Source organism: Lissotriton helveticus, chromosome 11, assembly GCF_964261635.1.
Source record: "Lissotriton helveticus chromosome 11, aLisHel1.1, whole genome shotgun sequence".
Classification (NCBI taxonomy): domain Eukaryota; kingdom Metazoa; phylum Chordata; class Amphibia; order Caudata; family Salamandridae; genus Lissotriton; species Lissotriton helveticus.
Window position 1 is genome coordinate 28,909,225 of NC_136072.1, and position 25,195 is coordinate 28,934,419.

At 41.1% G+C, this 25,195-nt stretch overlaps 2 protein-coding genes across 2 annotated transcripts in view; both read right to left on the bottom strand.

Annotated features, from left to right (window-relative positions):
- Positions 1-13,717, bottom strand: part of LOC144792116 (uncharacterized) — a 35,621-nt gene extending 21,904 nt beyond the window's left edge. Inside the window, exons 1-2 of the mRNA XM_078666993.1 lie at positions 13,372-13,717; positions 10,363-10,630 (exon numbers count right to left, since the gene is read on the bottom strand). Of these exons, the coding sequence (XP_078523119.1) occupies positions 10,363-10,630; positions 13,372-13,717 (614 nt within the window). The remainder of the gene's footprint in view (positions 1-10,362; positions 10,631-13,371) is intronic.
- Positions 13,718-19,546: 5,829 nt separating this feature from the next.
- LOC144792118 (receptor-transporting protein 3-like) lies at positions 19,547-24,722 on the bottom strand. The gene is made up of 2 exons (XM_078666994.1): positions 24,699-24,722; positions 19,547-22,846 (listed from the first exon to the last, which is right to left on the bottom strand). Exons 1-2 carry the CDS (start codon positions 24,720-24,722, stop codon positions 22,244-22,246), a joined length of 627 nt encoding a protein of 208 aa, XP_078523120.1. The 3' UTR covers positions 19,547-22,243.
- Between the last annotated feature and the right edge of the window lie 473 nt (positions 24,723-25,195).

Sequence of the window (25,195 nt, forward strand, 5' to 3'; positions counted from 1 at the left end):
TCACAAGGCGGCGAGGCTAAGAACCGAGCTGAGAAAAGTCCAACAAAAAGCAGGAATGTTGGATAAAAGCTCCAGAAACTCGCTTGTGGAAGAATTCTCCAGCAGCTTTGCTTGCTGCGCTGCGTTGCATGACATCTTTGTAAATCTGCCCCTACATTTCTTGTAGCACCATATTTTGCTGATGAAGCTTCGTGAAGGAGACATTTAAACCACAAATTTGCCAAATTTGCGGCCCTCGCCACTAGAAGAGGCAGTGACTCCTTCAACTGAGGACATTATTGCAGAAAGAGCACCTCAAACACAAGGCGCTTTGTTTAGACCACTACTCCCTGTGTGGGATCCGGCTGAATCCAGATTTCGAACTCCAGGGTTTGTGGGGAGGGAGGACAGAACATGTTGAGGTTGATCATGAGTAATACAGAGCAGGCAGCTCAGAATATCAGTACAGAACCTCTGGTTGTAGCCGATAATTCCTCCCCTCTGCCATGCTAATTGGAAACTGCTAGTAGCAGAAGGAATCTGTGCATGGTAACACCAAGGGAGACACCGGTGGTGGATTTAGACCCTGCGACTCAGAACGAGATGGTCCACTTTCCCCCATAAACATCACTCCACCTAACTCGTAATCGGCCGTTTCAGTGGGACAGGTGGTTTTACCACTGCACCATGCAGATTCCCACCCATTTGTAAACAATGGCAGAGGTCTGTTGTTCTTATCACATATGACTTCAAAGCGAGTGACCTGTTATGAGAGCAGTGCTTAATTTGAGCCGCTGGTTTCCAGTGCTCAGCACAAGCACTTAATTGCCAACACCGGCACTTATGTCAGTCTGCCACATGATGGCGCTGTCCATCTAATTTAGAAGATTATCACAACAACAGTTGTTTATTAATTCACTATGCATTGCAAATGACTGATACCTGATGCCCCTTCTTATAGCTTTGGGGGCCTGGAATAGTCTGAATTGTCACACTTGTAGGAGTGCGATGGATAGTAGATTGTGTTGATTCTGTCGTTGGCAGCGTTAACAGGGGCAATGGGTGGTGCAGGCTTCAGTGAACTCATGATGAGTGCCCCAACACTGATTTTTTTTTTTAATTAAGCACTGTAATGAGGGGCAGTAATATCGCACCCGATAATTCCCTAAACCAATGGGTGTGGTATCTACCAGTTGCCGTACTACCTCCTGTTCTCTGTTTTCTACTTCCTGCTGAGGGATGAAGGTAACACCTCCCTCCCCCTTCTGAGCTTCCAATCTCTGAATATTTTATTTTTTTCCAAATTTATGTCTCCAAGTATTACTAGGCAAAATGTGTGTGGGTAAAAATGTGTGACATTTGTGCACTATTTGTAAACCTGAGTCAGGCGTAAACTACTGTCAGTTTTTAGGTATTTGGTGGGAAAAATTAATCTGCAATTTTCGATCACGCGCTGTTTAACCACCTAATTTCGCATTTGTCTTTGGAGCGGTTTATGTTTTAAGTAGTTTTAAAGTTCGCTCTTCAACGCTGGATCTGTTTGATAGATGTTTTTGCAGTGGGGGTGTTACGTTATTTTTCCTATTAAACGGTTTCTCTGTATTGTAATTTTAAAATACTTTTTGTCACACAAATTGTTTGAAATGAAACTGTTTTTTAGAGGCAGTTCTAAAGCAGCTCTTAGAACATTCTCACAGGTGTTTTTTTTTTTTGTTTTTTTTAAATGTCATCAATAGTTGGCAAGCGATGAAACTTTAAAGCACAGTCTACTGGTTCATTGATCATAACAACATGACAATTTAATACCATTATAAAATTGCATATGAAGACTTTCCATAAAATGTTTTAAGAGCATATCTCACTCTTGGTTTTGCAATCTAATGTATCCAAATCTATTTTGCAAACAATAGGACCATTTTTTAAAAAGCAAATCTAAATTAGATACATGAGAGTGGATTTTCACGACACACAACATTTTTCTTTTAGAAAAGGATCCACCTGGGATATCACAAGATTGACTCACAGCAATCTGTACCATCGACTAGTACGTCGCTGCTATCTGAAAATGAGCTAGAAAGACCATCGCCACCAAGACATGACAATGTCCCAACGTGTCAATCTACAGCAAAAATTCCCAATGCAAATATCGGTGTCAGCCAGCGGCAATGCATTCAATCGCCATCGAAGAGTGGAAATTCCATAAATGATGCTCTGAAAGTGATGATGGCATCACACATGGCCAAACATGGCCAAATACCCATGGTGCACCAGGCAGAGGACCATCTCATTTACAAGGCTGAAAATGAGTGTCAAACAAATTTACAACACCCTGAAAAACTTGGCACTGTCCTAATGACTTAATTCTCTTTTTTGCAGTGCCTTGGAGTCTTTGCAGAGCTTGAGAGTTATCAGGAGTTACGTTTTACTGTAGCTCATCTGTGTGACATTGCCTTAGTATGCCACCCACCCATTAACCCAAGGTAAAACATGCAAGCCAATTCTATCAATAAATAAAAAGAAGTTCCCTCAGACCATAAGACAGTCCTGAGATGACTGTCTGCAAGTTTAACAGAGACGTAAACCGTCAATAATCCAGAAAAACTGAAGTCTGAAGTACTTCAGCCTAATTTACGTAAGACTGTTGTTATCCAAGGAACGTCTTAGTAAATGAGGCCCATGTTTTCTACTTTAGTGTGTACAAAACAAATATTATGAGTAACAGTATAGCAAGAGGCAGGCAGCAAAAGCAACAGCACTTGCACCAACAAGAGTCACAAACAGACTGGTCTTCGTTCTTTTGGGTGTAAGACTCAGGGATGGTGATACTAACGGGCAGAGCCGACTCTTTAGTGAACTGCACAGAATATCCCGTGGCAGGAGATGTCTTCCTAGATGACCTCTTGCCACTTGTAGTCCATGGACAGATCCCCAACCGGCAGGCCTCACAGTTCTCAGGCTGGTGTGGCCCATGGAGGCTTCCATACACAAAGGTGTGCTGCGGCTCGTCATTCACAATCTCGCCGTAGCAAAACTTCCGGATGGAGATCAGCAGGTTGTTTAAGATGATGTTGATGTTCTCCTCAGTAAACTCTGGTTCTTCATAAATTCCTGCACTGCAGCGGTTACACTTCTGCCTGAAGATATTCATTATCACAGTCCCTTGTCTTCTCTTCTTTTCCAGTTTCATATGGAAGAAGATCGGTACATGCACCGATGCCCAGGCGTGGCCACAGCTAGAGCAGCAGAACCTGCGGGTGGAAAAGGTAGAACAAGTTACTTGGTCCTGAAAGAGCAATAGCGCTAAGCGTAATGACATACAGTGCAGAGTCTGCACTCTGCCAATCCATAAATACTCTGTACCACATCCCTTTAATACTCTTCAATTTCTTTCCCCTGATAGGAAATATACCACACCGTAGGATCTTTGTACCCTGTCTGCATCATAGACATGCCAAGGTTCAATTTGTTATGTTTTTTAATATTCAGGTCAATGACAGGGACAGTTGGTTGGCTCAGGGCACTAAGTTTCTAGAGCTATGATCTGTAATTAACCTGGTGATTGCACAAAATATTGAGTCACAAAACCGAAATATACAGAATATCTTTAGTACAAAATATGGTGTCACACAGTATCATTGTCAAGAATATTTTTTTTGTGGAAAATAATATTTTTTAATTGTTTCATTTAAAATGGTTTGCATAAATATAGTTGTAAAGACATTGTTATTTATTTATTTGTTTGTTTTTTATTTACTTAAGTTTCATTTTTTATTTATAATTTATATTTAAATTGTTTGTCAATGATGTTGGTTTTGGAAGTGGGTTGCTGATTTTGTAGGGGAATAAGTTGGGAAGTAAATTAAAATTCAAATGATTGAATATTGCTGGTGTAATGTATCATTTATGTAAAATGTTTTTTTGTTTTATTTCTTACTTGTTTTATTTACATATTATTTTATAAATCTTTAGAGTATATTTAAATGCTCCTATTTCTGTAAGTTATTTATATTTTAGTAGGTTCTGTAGGTGAATAGGGTAGGAAGTTATCAAAGTGATCGAAATTATAATATATTTTTAGTTAATTGTTTATCATGTTTGATGGATAAATCAATAATTATTTTATGGTGGGCATATTAAGTACTTTATTTCATTTTTAATTATTCAATACATTTGTATTTTTTTAATATATTTTTTAATTTGTTTAATACTTTGTAATAAGTATTTTTCTATTCATACTCTAATTCTTTTAATATGATATTAGGTATTTACATGTTTTGTATAATAGGATGAAGCGGTGGAAGGCTCTTTGTAGTCCCGCCAAAGCCCAACATTTTGTCTTCTATTGCTTGGACTGGAGTGAAAATAGTAAATGTAACCCTACCGGAGACTAACACTTTCTCTACTGTTTATTAGACTGGAGTGGTAATAGTAAATATAATCCCTCTGAAGTCCAAAACCTACCCTTCTGTTTATTTGGATGGAGTGAGATTTGTAATTTAAGCCCTTGCAGAAAACAGAGTTTATGCAATGTTTGTTTAACAGTATTTATTGCAATTTTTGTACATTTTTATATATCGTTGCGAGATTATTTCATTCACGGGAAACTGATGGAATTTCATTTTTGGAACTGAGAGGATTATACTGGACAAACGAGGCGGGGACAGAGAACGTGCCCTGCAGAGATTGGAATCTGCGTACATCTTTTTGTTAAACAGTCTCGATCCAAAAGGACTCAATCAAGATGAGGAAATGCACGTACATATAGGCTGACCTGCATTACGGACTGTACATTTCTGGTCTAAACATCAGGGTTCATATTGGTATCTGTATTTTTATTATATTTCTTTATAGGAGATTATGGTCTGTTGTTATAAAAGAAATTTTTTTTTCTATTTTACTTTTTTTCTTCCTTGGTGTTATGCAGACAGAAAGGAAACAGGATAGGATTAGATGATACCTACCCTTTTGATGTACAGATTTGTGTAAAGGGGTTGGACTTTATCCTCCTTTTTGTGCCTTTCACTGCTCATGTCACCTCATAACATAGACTCAGTACGATATGACGGCGGCTGCTGACTAATGTATTTAATTTTTGACTAATATCACACTTAGGTTCTTTCCTATCACCTAGGACATTTCAGTACATCATACTCAGAATCCACACTTAAAACGTGCATGTTGGTGTGATCCCTTTCACTGTCTTGACATTCAGAATCAGAGTTTTCTTCTAAAAACATGACTGCTGTGTATCTATTCTGCTTCTTCTTATATACCTTTTGAAAATGGCCCATGATTCCGGACCCCGAACGTCTTTGATTCCGAGCTGGACATTTATTTTTTATTGGCAAAATGTCCTTATCTGTAACACGTGATCTCACTACTATACTGAGATTCTTTCTTTTTATATGTGGGTTTTGGCTTCTTGTCTCGTGCACTATCACATTTCTTGCTAGACTTAATTTTATTCACAACATGCTTACTCTCCTGACTCACTTGTTTTCTTGGTGTCAGCTAAAACAGCCTTAGCACATCTCCCTGTAAGGTCTGCACGTTTAACAGTTTCTACTGCGTCCTGAAGAGGTGATTCACTGTGACCCATAGAATCTCTTCTATGCTGGAATTAGCTGCATGCATAACTATTTGGTCTCTGATGAGCTCATCATGTAAAACCCCAAAAGGTCAGATTAATGCTAATTTTTTTAGGGAAGAAACATATTCCTCTACAGTTTTGTTTTTTTAGTTGTTTTCTGTGGTAGAATTTATATCTATCAATTCCCACACAAACAATAGGGGCATAATACACATCAAGATCTTCCATAGCGCATAAGAAAACATCGCCCCCATCCCATGGTTTCTATGCAATATGATTTGACACCTTTAACCCAACGGGTCCTAAGGAGTGTAACAAAATGCTCGTCTTCTTTTCAGGGGTGAAATCAACATCTTCATCCAGAGTAGAGATATAATTTAAAAAATACCCTTTCCATTCTTGCCACATGAGTGCATTTTCACCAGAGGAAGGTTGAGTGGAGTAAGATTTAGACAACCCCTGATGCCAATACCTGTATAATGCACAATGTAATGATAACAAGAAGTGAGAGAATATAAGTTGTAATGAGGAGAAGAAAGAAAAAGAAAAACAATATAAATACAAATCTCAGAAACCATTAAAGCCTGTTATGTTTGGTGTGCATGTCAGCGTAATGAAGCAGGAGTGCGTACCACCAAAATCCTGGAACGCTGCCAAGATGGTGTGCAAATAACTGCAAGTGATACGCAAAAGTATTTTAAAAAAACACAGTTGCCTGACGAAACAATTTCGCTGACACCCAGTAACTTTGGAATGCGTGTAGGCTTCAATGTACAACAACGTTGAACAGGATGTACCGTGTGAAATTTTGAGCACAGCAAGTGACACTCAATGGAATCCGTAAATGTGATAGCTGTCCAACGGATTAATTTCGCCGATACACAGTATCTTTGAAGCATGAATGCGTCTTTTGCCAAACTCAAGATGGTTGCCAATGTTGTACACGTACAAGTCCTGCATGTGTCCAATGTAGAACTATGGGAACACTGAACAAAGAAGATGCAGAGAGAAAAATGTAAGGAGCGAGCTGCGATGTGGGTAGCTTGTGGGTAGGTCTCACGGCAGACACCACAAAGCCTATGAGTAAGTATGAGGACCGAACAACAAGAACACTTCTTAACTCGCGGTAAGACACGTTGACCGGAATGGTCTTAGCTCTGAACCTTTTTTGCTTAGGACGCTAATAGGCGTTCTTCTTTGCCATTTCCTAAAGGGGCGGTAGTTACTACCCGACTCGGGTAAGTGACCATGATGTTGTACTTAGCTCATGTTATGAGAATCACTATCACTGAGCTACGTACAGATGGTGGTATTTTGTTCATGTTACGTGGGGCATGCAGATATCAATTTGCTCGCATGCCATATATAATTAATCTGTCTTGTTGTTGTGAGCATAATCTGCTTCCATGTCATGTATGTCGACTTTTTGTGTTCCAGGTTTATTTAATATTTATCGAAGGTACATAATTATATCCTTTGATTCCCTGTGTGACTGTTTACCTTCATCAGAGCACTATAACTTCATTAACGCAGTGACAGCATTGAGTAGGTTTGCACTTAAGGTCCTGAAGAATCGCAATTTGATCCTCCTGACATACCATGGCACGAATCATGTCCACCATTTTCATACTCACTTTGCTAACTAGGACCATAATATCAAAAGTCAGCACAAAAATATTTTAACATAGGGTAGTGAACTCCTCCATTAAAATATTGTGTCTCAGAACATCACAACACCTATTTTAGCCTATCACTTCACCACCACCCTACATACACCATTCAAGCCCACGCACCCCCAATTCACCTGACAGCTACAAAAAGATTCCCGGCAAAAGAGACGCTAGTGGGTGCCCGTCGGGTATTGCAGCACCAGCCCGACGAGGAGCAAGCCCAATGATGAAGCATGACACCTTCAGCGTGTGTGAAGGCCCTTGGTCTTATTGGAGCATATTCCCCTTCCTGGAAGCTATAGACTCTCACTTTTGTGTTCAAGGAACTGCACACCCTTTTCTGATACCTAATTGACACAAGGAGCACGTGTGTTGGACCTCAAAGCTCCTGGTTCACTTTTCTATAGAGCCTCTATATTTTTGTGCGTGATAGTTTGTCTTACAACCAGTCAACCTGCAGTCAGAGATTTTAACCCGTTGGCTGCTGCCGTCGGCCAACGGTCGTCACGAGCACTACCTTGGTAGTGCTGCGCACGTCCGTTGGCCGACGCTGCCCCACACGTTTTTAGAACGTTCAGCACTGGAGCTGAATGTTAAACGCAGCCAACGGGTTAATAATGATGTGTTCAGATGAGCTGTAAATGTCAAGGTTACAAAAATGGGTTCCACTATGTTTCTTGCTTGACAACTATTCTTATCATTATTTTCATATCAAGCCTGCTAATACCAGGAATAAACAACACAAGCTGGCCTTTTTCTTTGAAAAATTTACTTAAAACAGCAAGTACAAGAAGAATTCTCTTGAAAAGAATTTTAAAATAATATAAAGTGATCGTAGTCGATTATTAAGCAAAGCAATAGAATTGCCATGCTTAAATGAGTACACATAGCTCTAATGTTCCAATTAATATCTTTAACTTTATTGGTGATTAAATATCTCTAACAATATAGATGATAATATTATAATATTATACATCCCCTTAACCAAAACTTATACTTTAACGGATTTTTTCAAAAAACTTTGTATATATTTTATAATATTTTAAAATCACTTCTTTATTATTGTTTTTTACATATTAATTTTAATTAAACTAATGAGTGCTTTTATGCTATCATATCTGCAGGTTACTGATCAATACATTTGTATATGGGTACCTGTGTGCTTTAAAACATTGACATAAATAAAAGAAAATGAAGACAAATGATGTTATTAAAATGCTTATGAAAGTGCCAACTGCTGGCCATTCCGGAAAAAACTAAAATCATCAAAATCTGATATTTATCTCTGAGAAAATTGCCAAATTTGTGTGCCACTCACTTGGGATTAGGGCTGGGCAGAAGACACATAATTTCACTCTGGGGAATTCCACTGTGTTTCATAAAAACTCCTCCAGATTCCGCGGAGTGCTGCCGAGGAGCTGAAAATGCACATTGTGCCGTCCGCGCTGCAATTTAGTGCCGGTATCCCGCTCTGTGCAGAAAAATCAGCACAAATGGCACCATAGTATTTGAGTAGATTTTGCTGCCCTCTGAGTAGAAAATATTCTTGGGAAGCAGCCCTCTGACTGCAGCCGCCCGCGTTATAAAATCTCATCAGAAGTTCTTATAGCGTCAGAAATCACACTAGGGGACGCCAAAGTCCGCTCACGCTCACCAGCACCCATTCTGGAGCCTCGTTATGGGCCGATTCACAGAACTAACTTAAGACAAAATCCTAAACTTACTACTTTTGGTATTCACAGAAGTTAGGATTTTGTCTTAAATTTGTCTTAAGACAGACTTAAGTTAGGATTTTGTCTTAAATCTTAAATAAACAAAAAAGGGAGAGAAGGGGGAGAAAGGTTAACATTTATATAGCGCTTGCTACCCCTAATGGAGTGTTGAAGCATTTTCTTAGCAAGTAGCACGAAACTCCAGAACCCGTAAGGATTAGTGGTGAAATAGTATATTGAAATATGAAAGTAATTTGAGTGGTGGATATGTTAGTTAGTTATTTGGATTGAGAAGGGTTGAGGAGGGATAGAAGATGGAAAAGGTTTGCATTTATATAGCGCTTGTTACCTCTGATGGGGTGTTAAAGCGCTTTTTTATTCGGTGATTAGCAAGGTACTCCAGAATCAATTTAAGGATTAGTGTTGAATTAGTATAGTGAGAATAGAAAAGTAATTTGAGTGGTGGATGTTTGTCAGTTATTTGGATAGAGAAGGATAGCGGAGGGAGAGAAGTGGGTTTGCAAAGCATTTATTTAACTTACCTGCACCAGGTTTGGCTTGGTTCTAGAAAAAAAATAACTTTAACTGTCAGTAGTACAAGTCTGAAATCTACGCAAGTCATGGCTTTCTTGGTGTACTGTTTGAGCCCTACAGTTTCTCTGGTGGGGCGTCTGCCAGAAAGTTATATCTGAACTTTTTACGTATTTCCATTTTTTCCACATAAATAGAGAGGGGGGTCACAGCTGTCAGAGGATGTGACGTCATCATTCTGTTACAACTGGAGCGTTGTCTTGTGGCATCTCCGACCCACAGACAATGTGCAAGTGTCGTGTTTCATAGAGTGTTAACACAATCCTGGTTTTCAGGAGCTGTGAAAGCCAGCATTGTATTAAAACTAAAAAAGCATACAAATACCAGAGGTTCTCACAGCAGGAAGATGGGGAGAAGTGTGTGTGTGGGGGGGGGGGGGGGGATTAGTTAAAGATATAGAACGGCAAAGAGTGAAGAGTGAATTTTTTGGCCAGATCGGCGTGGCTGCTATTTTTTGCAGAACCTACTGTCACTTACAAAAAAAAAATTGTATGGTTCTCATGCTGATTTTTTCTTTTTTTTCTTTTTTTGTGGTGTGGGTGGGGCCTCAGGTCGTATTTCGACTCATACACCTTCCCATGAGCTGTCTCTCTGGCTCACCCACCTCTATCCTCAACCCCCAAAAGCTGTCGGTCGCACTTTGGGCCTTTTTTCACCCACTGTGCACACTCACTCACTCCAAACATTCTGGGGTTTGTAGTCGGGGGTGCAAACAAGGAAGGGAAAGTAAATAGAGAATGTTTGCGAATGCAATCGGTTGTTATAGATGTACAGAGAGACCCCAGTCAGCACTGGTTACCCCCCCCCCCCTCTCTCTCACCTGCCAAAGGCCTGCTGATTGCACCACTTCCAGTCACTTCCGGCGGAAGTGCGGGTCTCCCACACCAGGGACCACTCATCTCTTGGCTTCTCTCGAAACATCAAGTCCCTGAAGCAGTAGTCCCAGACGTCCTCGTCTTTGCCCATGGTCACTCGATGGAAGCCTGGAAGGGACACTTCTGCCAGAGAAGCGATGTGCGTGTCTGTGAAGATGTCCGCTGCAGCTCCTGGGTGTGGCAAAGGTGGAAAAAAACACCTGCGAGTGAGGACTGAGAAACGAAACTGAGACACTCACTCACTGAGCAAACTTAACTCTTTCAACGCACTGCTAGCGGTGACATTCACCTTGTTTTCATTCTTTTTCACAATTATGTAGGGTAGACCGGCTTTCATTGCAAATAACTTGTTGCATTCACAGTAGGGCTGACTCACCTTTTCATTCTTCCAAGGCCGAAAGGTGGTATACTGCAACATGTATGCCAAGGCAATTGGAATTCTGCAATTATGTGGTTATGATGTTTTCCACATAATTAAGGATTTACTTGCTGAAAGGTCCATCTGCTACATAATTCTCAGATTTTCTAATAAATTGTTTCTAGCTCAGTTCGGTTCAGTTCAAATAACTTTATTCGATTCAAAAAAAGAATCATAAAAGTATACCAATAAAGTTGTCAAATATCAAATATCATACATTCAAAGCACAAATGGTATTTCACAGATGATATTCACAATTTTCACGCAGACCCCCCATGGTCACTGAAAAGTCTAAAGTGCAGTGCATTAAAATACATTTCTCATCTTCAGATCACTAATATTATTTCATGATCAAACAATAGGATCATACAAGGAAAATACACAATATACAAAATATCATGTTAAAAAGACATAAAATCAATAAAAAAAATCATAGTCCATAACGGTTCCTAATCAAAAGTGCAGATCTAATAAAACTGAGCATAGAGCTACATATAGCAGCAGTTGACAATGATCTCAGGGACTCAAGCCTTCCATATATGTACACGGTCTAATGTCCCTCAAGAGGGGTTTGATAAAACAATCTCTCGGGGCTTTGTAAAGTGAACAGAAGAGTACAAAGTGCACTGTGCATTGTTGGGCTGCATTATTACATGGGCAAGGGGGGGCAGTCTCTCACACCAACCCCCTTGTTTTGGGAAAGCAGCCAAGAAGTGCAATATTTTCAACCGAAATCTAGTCAAATAGAAACGCCATTGTATGTGTGTGGTAAAAGACAAATAAAACTGTTGTTGTGATGTAACCACTTGATTAGGTGTTAATGTTTCTTGCCCATGCAATCCTACAACAGTACAATATGCATTGTTGATAACCTTCTTCATGTTCAAATTAATGGAGGCCGGATTATCATAAAAAACGTTCTAGCCCTGTTTTATAGAAAGTTTCCTTTACATAACGTAACCAGGGTATGGACATGGCCTTGTCAAGATTCATGCAATCCTTTAAAATTTCTTTTGAGAATGACAAATCCTCAGAGGTCCATATTTTTCCCCACATGAGTAAAGGGGACACAGGGATTCTGTCCTTCACAGGTTGGAGACCCACCTCTGTGTGGCAGAAAATATTTGGAGAACTATTGGGGATTGATAGTAATCGCTTTAAACATTTATTCTCCATGATTTGAATCTGTTCACTTTTATGGCATCCCCATACCCCTGCCCCCTAAATCGCCACAGGCAGACACTTTGATTTATACAAAGTCATCAAATCCCCTATTGGTTTTTGCCCCAGTTTGCTAGCGAAACGGAAAAGGGCCTCTACAGATCTAGTTGTTTTTTGAATCCGAGTCTTTATCAAGTCATCCCAATTCAGTGTTCTATTAAAAAGGTTTCCGAAGTAATTACATTTGTGACTTTTTCAATGACCATGTTGTCCCCGGTATATTTACAGGTCTTAATTCTACCTGGACCACAGACCATAGGATAAGATTTATTAAAATTGACCCTGAGATCTAGACCCAACATGAATTCATTAAATGCATCCAGGCATTTGTGCATGCTATTTGCCGTTAGAGTCATCAAAACGGTATCATCCGCGTATGACAGTAACGGTACATAATTGCCATTTATCTTAGGAAAATCTAAACATTTTTGCAATAAAAACTGTTCCAGACCATTTGTGTAAATTAAAAACAAAAAAGGTGCCATGATGCAGCCCTGGCGGACGCCTTCAGATAAGGCAATTTTCCCAGTTTTCTCGCCGCCTGGGCCATATTGTACAGCAACAGAAGTTGCAGCATGCAGTCTACGCAACAGGGTGACCAATGGCTCCTCGAATCCCATAGACTCCATCAACGACCAGAGCTTTTCCCCTGCATACAGTGTCGAATGCAATGGCTAAGTCTATGAAGGCCAAGTGGATTGAAACACCCCTGGCCTTCATGTACTTACCCATGATCATGGCCAAATTAAGGCACTGTTCTGTGGTCCCCTGCCTCTCCTAAAACCATATTGGGAGTCCACAATGATACCAGAGGCATCCGCCTATGGTTCCAAATGCGCCAATATTACTCTCCCTAATAGTTTACAGGAGGCATCTATTAGGGAGATCGGTCTATAGCAGCGGGGATCATTTTTTTCTCTCTTCTTAAAAATGGGGACGATTACCGCCTCTTTCCAAGATGCTGGAATACGTCCCACAATAGTCGCTCTAAAAACATTTAACAGGAGGGGTGCCCAACGTTGAGGGTTATTTTTAAACAGATCCAGTGGTACGGCATCTGGCCCTGGGGCCTGCAGAGCGATGCCTTTTCTCAAAGCCTCCTCCACTTCCTCCAAGGTAAGCGATAGGCTGAGCTGCCGCGAGGACTCAATATTCAAAGGAACATCATCCTCACAGTCATTTAGTAATAAAATACCCTTCGGGTTAAATATCTATGAATAGTGGGTCTCCAAAGCCTCCCCGGGTATATGCGATATCATAGACCTCTCTTCACTGATAAAAAGTGGGCGGTTTATGACCTCCCAAAACAACCTACTAACTCGCAGGTCACTGGCTTTTTCCAAGTCGTCCCAGGCCTTCTCCTTCAGTTCTATGTTTCTCTTCTCGACTGCCTTTCTGTACATTTGCCTTGCATTCCTGATCATATCTTTATCCCTCGGTGCCACACGGAGAGCCGTCCTCAGCGCTGTTTGCGCTTTGGAACATTCCCCATTAAACCATTTCTTATCTTTGGTGACACCTTTCTTGGCCGGTTTGAGTAGATTTGTGGCCACACTCTTGCAGAGGGCCTCAAAACATTGCACTATCTTCTCTGGATCAGAAGTGGCCGTTAGACATGTCAATATTTCCAATGAATTAGCTTCAAGGATCCGTTCCTCCATCTTTTTGGGATCGATCTTGTCCCATTTTATTCTAACCCCTTGGTTGTGATTACATATCATTGGTTGTTCTAGGGGCCCTATCCTTGGTGTCGCTGTGCTCAATGATAAGGTGAGGGGATTGTGATCACTGACGGGATTCGGTTCTACCCGAAAGTCATCAACTAGATGGGCATAGCGACTAGAAATTAAAATAAAGTCTATTGTGCTCATGGACCCTCTGGCCCCCTGAAAAGTTGGAATGGGCACCATTGACATATCAGTTGGGGTATCAAGTATGCGAAGGTCGTTTACCACAATGATGTTATTTAATGCATCTCCCTGTGTAGTGTGCTTAAAATGCGCCAGAGGTTGTTCATCAATGTCCGATAGCCCACAGGCGTGACTCCGGCTAAAAGGGCATAGCACATAATACATAAGGGAGAATTTTTCTCAGTCACTTTAGTAATTTCCACCTGCAAAGAGTCAATGATAACAGACGTATGGGTATCAAAGATGTTATAATACCAATTAATCATAAGCAAAGGTACAACAGTCAAATTAGTGCACAGAATCAGTTGGTACCATGGAGGAGAGAATATTTTTTCTATCCTTAGTGACATATTACATATTGAGATTGAAGTCATTAAGCCACCCTTTGCCCTTCCAGAGGCGGACGGTTCAGCAACAACAGTCAGGGTGTTATAGCCATCTAAGAAAAGGTCCTCTCTGCTCCACGTTTCTTGGAGACAGATGATGTTAAAGGATTTGATATATTCCATCCAAGCCTCGTCCGATAGCTTACTTGAGATGCCTGCTACATTCCACGAAATCAAATGGATGGTACCACCAACTGACTGGCTATTTGCTAAACTAGGAGATTTACTCAACTGATTCCTTTCCATTATATGTTCGGCTTGCGCCATATTCCGATCCTCCTCGCTGTCTTTCAATGAGCCCTGGGTTTTATTAATAATATTAAAAGACATCTGCAAATCACTATTATTGGTCAAGGAATCAGGGAGGGAGAGAGTTATTTCTGTGTTAGCATTTTCCTCGTCACTCTCTAATTGAAGTCAATCGACTTCAGCCAAGGTACTCAAGGGATCAAAACGATTTGAATGGTACCATGGGGGCAACGATGGATATATCGTTGGCCCTATTTGAGATACAGATTCTATTTGGCCAGATCGCCCTATAAGATGTCGATAAAAGAACCCCAGAGGCAGTATCAAAGCTCTGGACTTGTCCATATTCTGCTCATTCACCCTGTCAATTATGGCTCTTACCAAACCAGGGGGCCTGAAGGTCAAGACGATGCAGTCTCCCTCCATTGTTTTCTTAGCAGGGCCAACCCATCTAACCCTGCGAGCCATTTTAAGTTCTGAAAACAGGGAATTTTGGTTTATACCTGTTTTGGCATTTATAAAATATAAGGACTTATTCCTCAGAGAGGGCCAATCTTCGCTCTCTCCAGGAGCTAGAGGAGGGACATTTGCTAGGACGATGATATAAGGAGTAGTTTGTGGGGGTAGATTAAGAATCGAATCAGGGCTATTCTGGGACGAGTAGCGTGGATGATGTTCCACAGCTGAGGCCCTGTTTACTGTGTCTTTATTTTGAATATTTTGATCCCTTATGGGTTTATTAATACTAGGGACCTGGGGGCCATCCTTGGTCCGGCCGTCCGGTGTTTTCAGAGTTGTGTTTAAATAGGGACTTGCATTCCCAGAGTTTCCCCTCCGGTTCCCATCATGTAGCACATTTTTCCCCAGGGGATCTGATTTATCTGCATCCACACTAGCAGGGTTTCCTTTAGGTCTATTCGTGCTGGATCTCATTTCGCGGTGTGAAACACAAGCACTGGAATATTGGTTCTCTAAGCGCGATAATCTGTTATCAATGGTCATCAATTTTTGAAGCACCGGTTTTAAGTGAGAACAGATTACCGCTTCCAGTTTAGTCCAAAAAAAAACCTCCAAGCCAATGTATTATAGTTGGTAATATAGGTATAGTTTGTGTATCTTCAACAACTATATCTTTACTTATCTCAGATGCCGACTCGATTAAGGGATCTGGGGTTTCCTTTGTGGCCTTCCTTGCTGAAGGCCTTGGTATGTGCTGTGTCTGTTTATGGGGTTTTTTAAGTACTTGACCCTTTCATTTTTTAACAATCGGGACAGGGCGAATTCCGTTTATTTGCTTTTTTTTTTGTGCCCTTGTCACTACACAGGGTTTATCAATGGGGGCAGGGGAAGAATCTAAAGAATCTTGGATCTCCTGAATGCTTGGTGATTTAGGCGATGATAAAATACACCCATTAATTTTTGAACCCCTATTAGCAGAGTAATCAATGATATTAGGACTTGAGATACTATTGCCATTATGGGGCATGTGCAGCATTTGTGAGTCCAAGGACAATCTACGCTCTGTTTGCTTTATTATATGAATTATGGCAGTTTCAGCTCTTAATAAAAAGGCATCTAAAGTGCCAGCTACCCCTTCCCCTTACCATCCCTTTGTTTTGCCATTCCAAATGTACCCCCACAGATCAACAATGTTTGCCAATATAAGTTAGCACCAAATAAATCTACGCCCTACAAAAATAACATGGGCATGTATATCACTCAATAGTTTCAAATAATATGCCAGGTTTTTCCAGTTCCAGTTGTACAAGGTACGGGCATAGACTTACGTTAGCCAAGAAATAAATGTTAGATCCAAGGCCCAGCCCGGCCTCCTTTGGCCCCTGACGGCCACAGATGGCCCGCCCTTTGCCCAGGCTTCGCCCGGACGCCGCCCGCGCGCGTCCCGCATTGCGTGGGGCGTGAGCGCTTTAGTGGTGCAGGGTGCGTCGCGGCTATGTCGTCAGCCGGCCCGCGACGAGCAGGGAATTCTGGGGGCTGTGGTTGAAGAAGCCGTTCCCCTCACGGCGGCATCGCGATATCCTGCTCCCTCCCGCAGCGCCTCCACATCCAGGAGAAAGCCGTTCCCCTCACGGCTGAGACAATACAAAAAGCAGCACAGGTAAGCGCGTCCCGCGTTGCGTGGGGCGGGAGCGCTTTAGTGGTGCAGGGTGCGTCGCGGCTATGTCGTCAGCCGGCCCGCGACGAGCAGGGAATTCTGGGGGCTGTGGTTGAAGAAGCCGTTCCCCTCACGGCGGCATCGCGATGTCCTGCTCCCTCCCGCAGCGCCTCCACATCCAGGAGAAAGCCGTTCCCCTCACGGCTGAGATGATACAAAAAGCAGCACAGGTAAGCGATCCTGTTTCTAGCTCAAACGGATCAGTTATTAAAGATAACACCAGGTGCTTCTCTTTGCCCAGGTTAACTGCCCTACAAATTTAATTTTAATTTAATTTAATGAGCTTTATAAAACGCGAACATGACCCTTTCGGGTATTGAGCGATGTAGAACTTTGAGGAAAAAAGATAAGCACATACAGTTGACCTTTTAGGGAATCAGAAAACTGTACATCAGGAAAAATACACATATATGAGTATACAAATGCGGCGACGACAAAAGTGAGGAAAAGTATGGGCGAGGGTTGACGTACGTGCTCTTGATTCGGAATGGTCATTAAAAAGTAAGTAAATATTTTGGGGGCGAAAGTTAGATGTGCAAACAGGGAAGGGCAAATGAAAAGAGAGTGTTTGTGAATGCAAACGGATGTTATGAATTCACCCAGCAACCCCAAGAAGCGCTGATTCTCCACGCTCTATTAAACTTGATACCAGGGCTTTAAGTGGGATGAAAAAACTGGGGTGTCTCTCATAGGGGCGTGGCCAATGTCATTAAGGGCGTGGCTTAAACACTTAAGCAAAAAATCTGTGCTTGGCGTAGTGTGCCGCCCGACTGGTATTTTGCTGCTTCTGTCCATTCATCCAGATATATAACACAACAAGTAACATTACACCTACAACAAGCCAGGACTACTGGCTTTGTCAATGGTTGTAAATTGCATAAGATAAATAAGCAGCAACTATGACTTTGCTGTATATCGGTTTGAAAAGGTTTCCGTTATTGTGTGTGAGCTTGTGGCGGAAGGCTAGAGCTGCTGACCTTCGGACCGAGAGAGCATTTTCAAGCCTCATGCCGGCTCAACATCCTTTGATTTAAAACATGAATATGTCCTTGTGTGGTAGAGCTCATGTAGAGTGCTCCGAGGCTGCGCTGTATAAAACTGAAAAATGAGTGTCTTTAAAGTTACCTCTATTTGCTACTCCACCACAACAAGTCTCGCCGAGCAGGGCATGCGCGCTGGCACTAGGCTCGACCTAAAAAAGAAAAGAAAACGTCTCCTTTTTGTTTTTGAAATGCCTCCCATTTTCCTTTAAGGGTAACGGTCTGCATTTTTAAAAAAAAGAAGTTGCTTTAATAAAAGCAAACACAGACATGGTGGTCTGCTGTCCTCAGCAGGCCTGTGTTTTTAGACATTCTCAATGGGGCACAAATTGTATTATAGCCTTACAGCCCGCCGTAGAGGGCTATACCGGCTATTAAAGGCCCTCTCCAGCTTTAAAGGCCCGAGCCAAAGGCGAGGGACTTTAACAAGGGAGAGGGACTTTAATAGCCGGTATAGCCCAGCTACGAAGGGCTATAAGGCTATTAGAACATTCTGCCAACGAGGGCAGAATGTTCTAACAAAAAAGAGCAAAGCCTTATGGGAGCACAAGGGGATTGGAATCCCCTCAGGCTCCCTGAAGCCTTTGTTCACAGCCAGAGCTGTGAACAATGAAACATTGGAATGTTTGTGCTCCAGGCTTATACCAGCCATTATAAGCCCGGAGCACTCCATTGTTTTCAATTGAGCTCCCAACATTCCAATGTTCTAATAAATAGGTATGTCAATTGCAACCCCATTAGGAATCGTTAAATGTGTCAAAGACACATTAATACATAGGTGTTTGCGGTTACCTAATAGCAATTCACAAAAATTCGCAAATAGGTAAGTGCAAGATAAAACCTACATATATGTGGCCAAAAGCCCTTTGATTTGGCTCCTCAGCGTTTGACACCCACCCATCCCCTTGAAGAGGTTTGAGCGCGTGCCCAGTGCGACACCTACTTGTTTTGCACCTCTTGGTGTTATTAAAAGCCACTGATGCCGGGGTCCCTCCCCGATTCACCCCTGAAGAGCCAGGCTTTCACTGGCACGCATCTCTTTATTCACTGGCAGTCCACGCCACTATCACACGACGACTCTCTTATTTTTATAATCATAATAGATGTCTTAATCTTTATTGAAGTAATATTAAAAGCATGTAGACTTTTTTTATGCGCAACTATCATATTTACAGTGGTGTAAATGTGGTTTGACAGATTAGTACAGATTTCCAGACAGAGAAATAAACTCTTTACATGAGAAATCAAGGATATATTTTAAGAAACAGATACCACAAAGTTTTTGTATTACCAATAGTTTGCAAGCTTTGAAGCTTTGAAACACAGACTATCGGTTCACTGACCATAACAACGTGACAATTTAATACCATTACAAGGTTGCATGTAAAAACTTTCCATACATATGTTTTTAAGAATCGATGTCACTTTTGGTCATTTTTAAAATCAAATTTAATCAAGTCCATTTTGCAAATTATGACACATTTTCTGTATTTCTTTATTTCCATTTTGCAAATTATGACACGTTTTTCTTTATTTCCATTTTGCAAAGTATGACACGTTTTTCTGAATTTCTTTATGTCCACTTTGCAAATTATGACACGTTTTTCTTTATGTCTTTATTTCCATTTTCCAAATTATGACACTTTTCTCTTTATTTCTTTATTTCCATTTTTGCAAATTATGACATTTTTCTTTATTTCTTTATTTTCTTTTTGCAAATGATGACACGTTTTTCTTTATTTCTTTATTTCCATTTTGCTAATTATGACACATTTTTCTTTATTCCTGTTTCCATTTTGCAAATTATGACACTTTTCTCTTTATTTCTTTATTTCCATTTTTGCAAATTATGACATTTTTCTTTATTTCTTTATTTTCTTTTTGCAAATGATGACGCGTTTTTCTTTATTTCTTTATTTCCGTTTTGCTAAATATGACAAATTTTTCTTAATTTCTTTATTTAAAATCTTTAAAATTCAAATCTTTATTAAATGTGTGGGTTCCCACAACACACAAACATTTTCTTTAGAAAATTATCCAACTAGGATATTAGAATATTTCACAAGTTTATCGATCCACACAGAAAAAATGCGACAAGAATTTCTTTAGGTCCTAGTTTATCAATAGAACCCCCATTCCAATATCAGCACCACAATTCTCTACTGAAGCCAAATATTAACCTCTAATTCTCCCAGATCCAACATCAAGGCTTAACTTCATAATGTCCACAGTCACTGTGGAAAAGACAATAGTGATCTCACTTACTGGAAATCTCTGTACTCCAATGAAATCAACAAAATCACAACTCAGTACGCTAAACGTCAAAATGCCTCAAACCGAATACAAACATTCATAGCAGACCTGATGGCAATAACACATACGAGCCACATGGAAAAAATACAATACCACAGTGAGCGCTACAAGCGGTAAAACTCACAATCAGCATTAAACAATCTCAGTCCTTGGAGAAACCACAAGACCTACAGCCGGGTCTAATAACACTCCCATCACAGCCTACCGATGGCCAAGACGATGATCCCGCCAGATAATGAGCCACAAAGACAATCGCCACCAATACATGGTTTTGTCCCAAATTAAGTCCAACCAAAATCACAAAGTGTCAATCAGTGCTGGCAAAATCCCAGTGCTGATATCAGTGCCAACCAGTGGAATGCATTTGGTGGCCACCGAAGAGTGGAAATTTCACAGATGATGGTGATCAATGCTATGAAAAATCACTAAGGCACTATGCATGGCCAAAAATAGGTGGGGCTGCAAAATCCTATATGAGTGCATGAATGCATGGTAAATCTATTATAGGTTTAATATGTTTCTGTAGCTTGTCCAACTGTCTTTTAACTACTCACTCCCTCTTTACTATATTTACTACCTGTGTTTTATCTGTCAGGTATGTGTGAGAAGCTTGTTAGATGTTCCTCCTGCTCTATTCTCCCGCCCTTTACCTATTTTTGGATTAGGTAAAGTTGTGTTGCTACTGCCCATGTTGTAACTTTGTTGTATTGTGAAGATCAACATAAAACTTTCCACTACACAAAAGACAAAACTATTTGTACTGCCAGTGGTCGTTTTAATGCATGACATTAAAGAAAGAGTAAAATCTTATAGGATATCTGAGCAGAGTTTACTTTTGTTTCATGTGTGAAACAAGCGGATTATGAAATGAACTAGAAAAGTGGTTGTTAACTTCTGGTCTGGGGACCAATGGGACCCCGTGAAACCTACTCACGGGATCTGCGACTGCTTAGAAAATGAATATTAACAAATTCACAAAGTCTAGAAAATTAAGAAGGAAAATATAGAATTGAAAAATGTTAAACTTTCGGTACAAGTTGAGGAATTTGAAATTGGAGGCTAAAAATTAAGTCAGTATCCTCAGATTGAGTCGTTGGAGCACTGCAAGCGCATCAAACAAAATATACTATGAGCAATGACTGGCCTCAATTAAATTTAGAAAGGCTCCAATCTTCCTATCAAAGATAAAATATTGATATTTTTTATATTCGTTTGTAATTAAATAAACATTGTCATCATTTGTTTGATGAATGCTTGTTTCTGTATTTTTTGGGCATTGTTATGAGGTTCGAATCATCGGCAATGTTTAGGCTGGGGTCCCTGGCTTCCAGTCATGACTCAGTGGGGTCCCCAGATTCCAGTAATGATTCAGTGGGGCCCCTGGATTTCAGTAATGACTCTGTGGGGGTCCCTGGATTGCAATAAGGATTCAGTGGGGGTCCCTGGGTTCCAGTATTGATTCTGTGGGGATCCCTGGGTTCCAGTAATGATTAAGAGGAGGTCCTCAGAAGTCAAAAGGTTTAGAACCCCTGGACTTGAACACTTTGTAACATTTAAAGCTCCATTTGATGTATATCAACACCCGCCAATTCTGGCATTTTAGCCAACATCACTTTGCATTCTGGGGATTTGAACACATAAATAAAGTGTTAAAGTATAAACACAACACCAGGATGCAACAAGCTGTTGGATGAAAAGCAGGGCATGGCTAATGTGTAATAGGCACTGAAGTGAAATGCAAAGCAAACTTTTGTTTCTGACTTTCTGCTTTTTTTCTTGAGGCAAAAGCAGCCAAGTGGGAGAGAGACAGCAAGAGCCTTTCGAATGCTAATAGGATTAGGCAATGGGCTAACAAAGCGTGTGACCCTGACTGGAAATGGTCCAGCAATTGTTGCCCCGCGAGGTCTACCAGTGCTTATATATATGTGACAATACCGGTATATGACATTGATCCATCAACCTAAGAAAAAACATACAAATCGATTTCCATCAATCAATCGAAAGAAAATATGTGCCTTATTTGATCAAAGTTCTCCAAGACAAGTAAATCAGCCTATTTTAATTATGTATTTAGTTATCAAAGGAAGGCCTTAGTGAATCAGTCCCATCTTTTCTAGGTTACTGGGAGGAAAATTATTTTAATGAGTAACAGTATAATAAGAATTAGAGAGGTTAAGCCACAGCACTTCCACAAGCAAGAGCCACAAGCAGGCTGGTCTTCGGATTGGTCGGTACAAGACTTTGGGATTGTGTCGTGAATGGGAGGAGCCGGTTTACTTTTGCACTGGGCGGAAAATAGATTGGCAGAAGGTGTCTTTCTAGAAGATCTCTTGCCACCTGGATTCCTGGCACAGATCCCTAGCTGGCAGGCCTCACAGTTCTCAGGCTGGTGTGGCCCATCAAGGCTTCCATACGCGGCGATGAGCTGGAGCTCATCGTCATCCACGTCCTCGCCGTAGCACGACTCCCGGATGCGGATCAGCAGGTTGTTTAAGATGACGTTGATGTTCTCCACCGTAAACTCTGGATCTTCATAAATACCTGCGCAGCAGTGGTTACACTTCTGCCTCAAGATCTTCATTTTCACAGTCCCTTGTCTTCTCTTCTTTTCCAATTTTGTTTGGTAGATGATCGACACACGTATAGAATCCCAGGAGTGCCCGCACCAGGAGCAGCAGAACGTGCGGATGGAAAAGGTAGAACAATTTACCAGGTCCTGGAAAAGCAACAGTGTAATGGTGTAATGTATAGTGCAATGTCTGCACAAAGGCTGGTGGCACCTGGTGCAACAATCTTTTTTGACACCTCCCCTCCAATGGCCTCCTCCTCAGATTCCCTCACAACCACATGGCTAAAGTGCCCCTCTCCTTAGCCCCTCCTCACATACATTTCATTTGTTTTAAAGCACTGGTAAAGGCTGGTTTTACTAATCCACTCAGCTCTCCACCTAAAATACATAACTCTTCTTTGCAGCAAGCATATTAACCATCCGCACTACTTTATGGCAAGTCAAAACTGCCTCTAGACAAAACTCTGATCTCTCTCTCTCTAGCAGGAACATTAATCACAAGCGTTATCTTGACATTTTTCTTTCCTGTCTGACAGCTGGAGGGTCAGTTCCCTCCTTCCAGGTCAGCACCCAGTGCGGCCGCACCGGTGACACCTCCCGGAAGCCGGCCCTGAATGTATGCACATTCGTCCAATCCCCATATACTTTGTATCACTTACCCATCTCTTTGATAGTATTTCCAGTTTCTGCCCCAGTGAGAAATATATCATACCACAAGATCTATTTACCCTGTCTACTGCTTAACCCGTTTCATTCACCCGCGATTTTGCAGAAGTGCGGCACTTCCGCAAAGCGGGCAGGGCCAAGTCGGCCATTGGCCGACGGCAGCACTGGGCAGGTAGTGCTGCCGACGGCAGCATGGAAGGGGTTAAACATGTCAAGGTTATATTGCTTTTAGATTCATTTAATTTAATTGGATTTTGAAATGAATTCAACTTTTTTAAAACTACCTCAAATTAATTCCATTATTATTCGGGAATAGCTTTTAAAATATGTTTGCGTTCAACCGCTGAAATTCTTTAAGATACATATATGATATAGAGGAGTGGTTGTTGTTTTAGATCATCGCTGCCAGAGTTAAGGCCAGGTAATCTACAACTTATGTAAAGGTTTATATGCCCAGGTCCATCTTCTTTAGCCCGATGTGATCTCATCTACCTAGCCGATGAATCCCTTGAAATGCTGCAGCCTCATGGTTTGTTACACACACCTATTGGTATTTTTGCGCTTTTTAAGTTGTTTTAACATAACATAACAAGATTAGATACAAATCTGGAGATCAAAATCCAAACCATTTCCATCACAGAAGGAAAGAAATATATCATAGTTGCTTCTTAAGCCCTCCACAAAAACACCTTTTTTGTTTGTGCAGCTGTCACATATCTCTGCTTTTGCATGTTTTTACCTTCTTGGTGATGGAGCACAAAGGTGGGTCTGGGACCTAGAGCAGGATTTTGGTTGTGTATGACGTGCAGCATTCGTACACAACGTTGTCTATGAGCATGAAGTTTCCAAAATGCCGGGGGTAGCTAAAGTGACATCATGCACCAGTTTACCCTTGATGGCATCCCAGGGTAGACCCACTTTCCACCCTTAGTACCTCAAGACCCTTGAATCTGCTCTGAGTTGCAAGAGGAACGGCAAGGACAATGTAAAGAGTAAATATGACTTTTAGAACCCTATTTGCATTCTGCTCCTGCTACTTCCATCATGAGCCCTAAGAACAGGAGTAGCAAAGAGTGCCTATGTCAAAGTCAAAGAATCTTATATAGCGCACAAATCACCGTTAGGTCTCAGGGCGCTATGTCCGCCACTACTCTCCTTCACTGCAGTTTTAAGGCTATAGCATGCAAGATACCCGAAGCTGTGCAGTTCAGCCGTGCTTCTTATGCTTTATTTTGACAGTATTAGGAGGACACCCACCCACCCCAAACTAGATTGCCACCCAACTCCTAGCCATCATCTTTCTCACCGCAAAAACTTACTATTTCTTCCTTACCTGAAGCATGAGACTAAGGGCCATATGTATCAAGCAAAATTGCATTCGCAAACGCCGAAATTTGCAGAATTTCGGCGTTTGAGAATGCAATTTTGCCAAATGGTATGTATTGAGGCAAAATAAGGAATCGCTAAGTTTGCTATTCCTTATTTTGCAATTGCATTTAAGGAATCTCAAATTTAGCGATTCCTTAAATGCAATGTAAGAAGCACCAAAAAGTGCAATTTGGCCTCAAGGAATCGCAAATTACCACCAACTTCAAGTTGGTGGTAATTTGCGATTTCTTTGAAAAATGCACTTGTTTGCATTTTTCAAAGTACAATGTGAAGCACATACATGCCCTTAGGGCATGTATGTGCGCCACATGTGCACCCATGCTTATTTCAGGGGTGCTACAGGGTGTCCTTTTGACACCCTGGCACCCTTGAAATTGCATTCTCAATTTGCGATTCGCTAATTGCTGATCGCAAATTGAGAATGTCTTCCCATTCATTCCT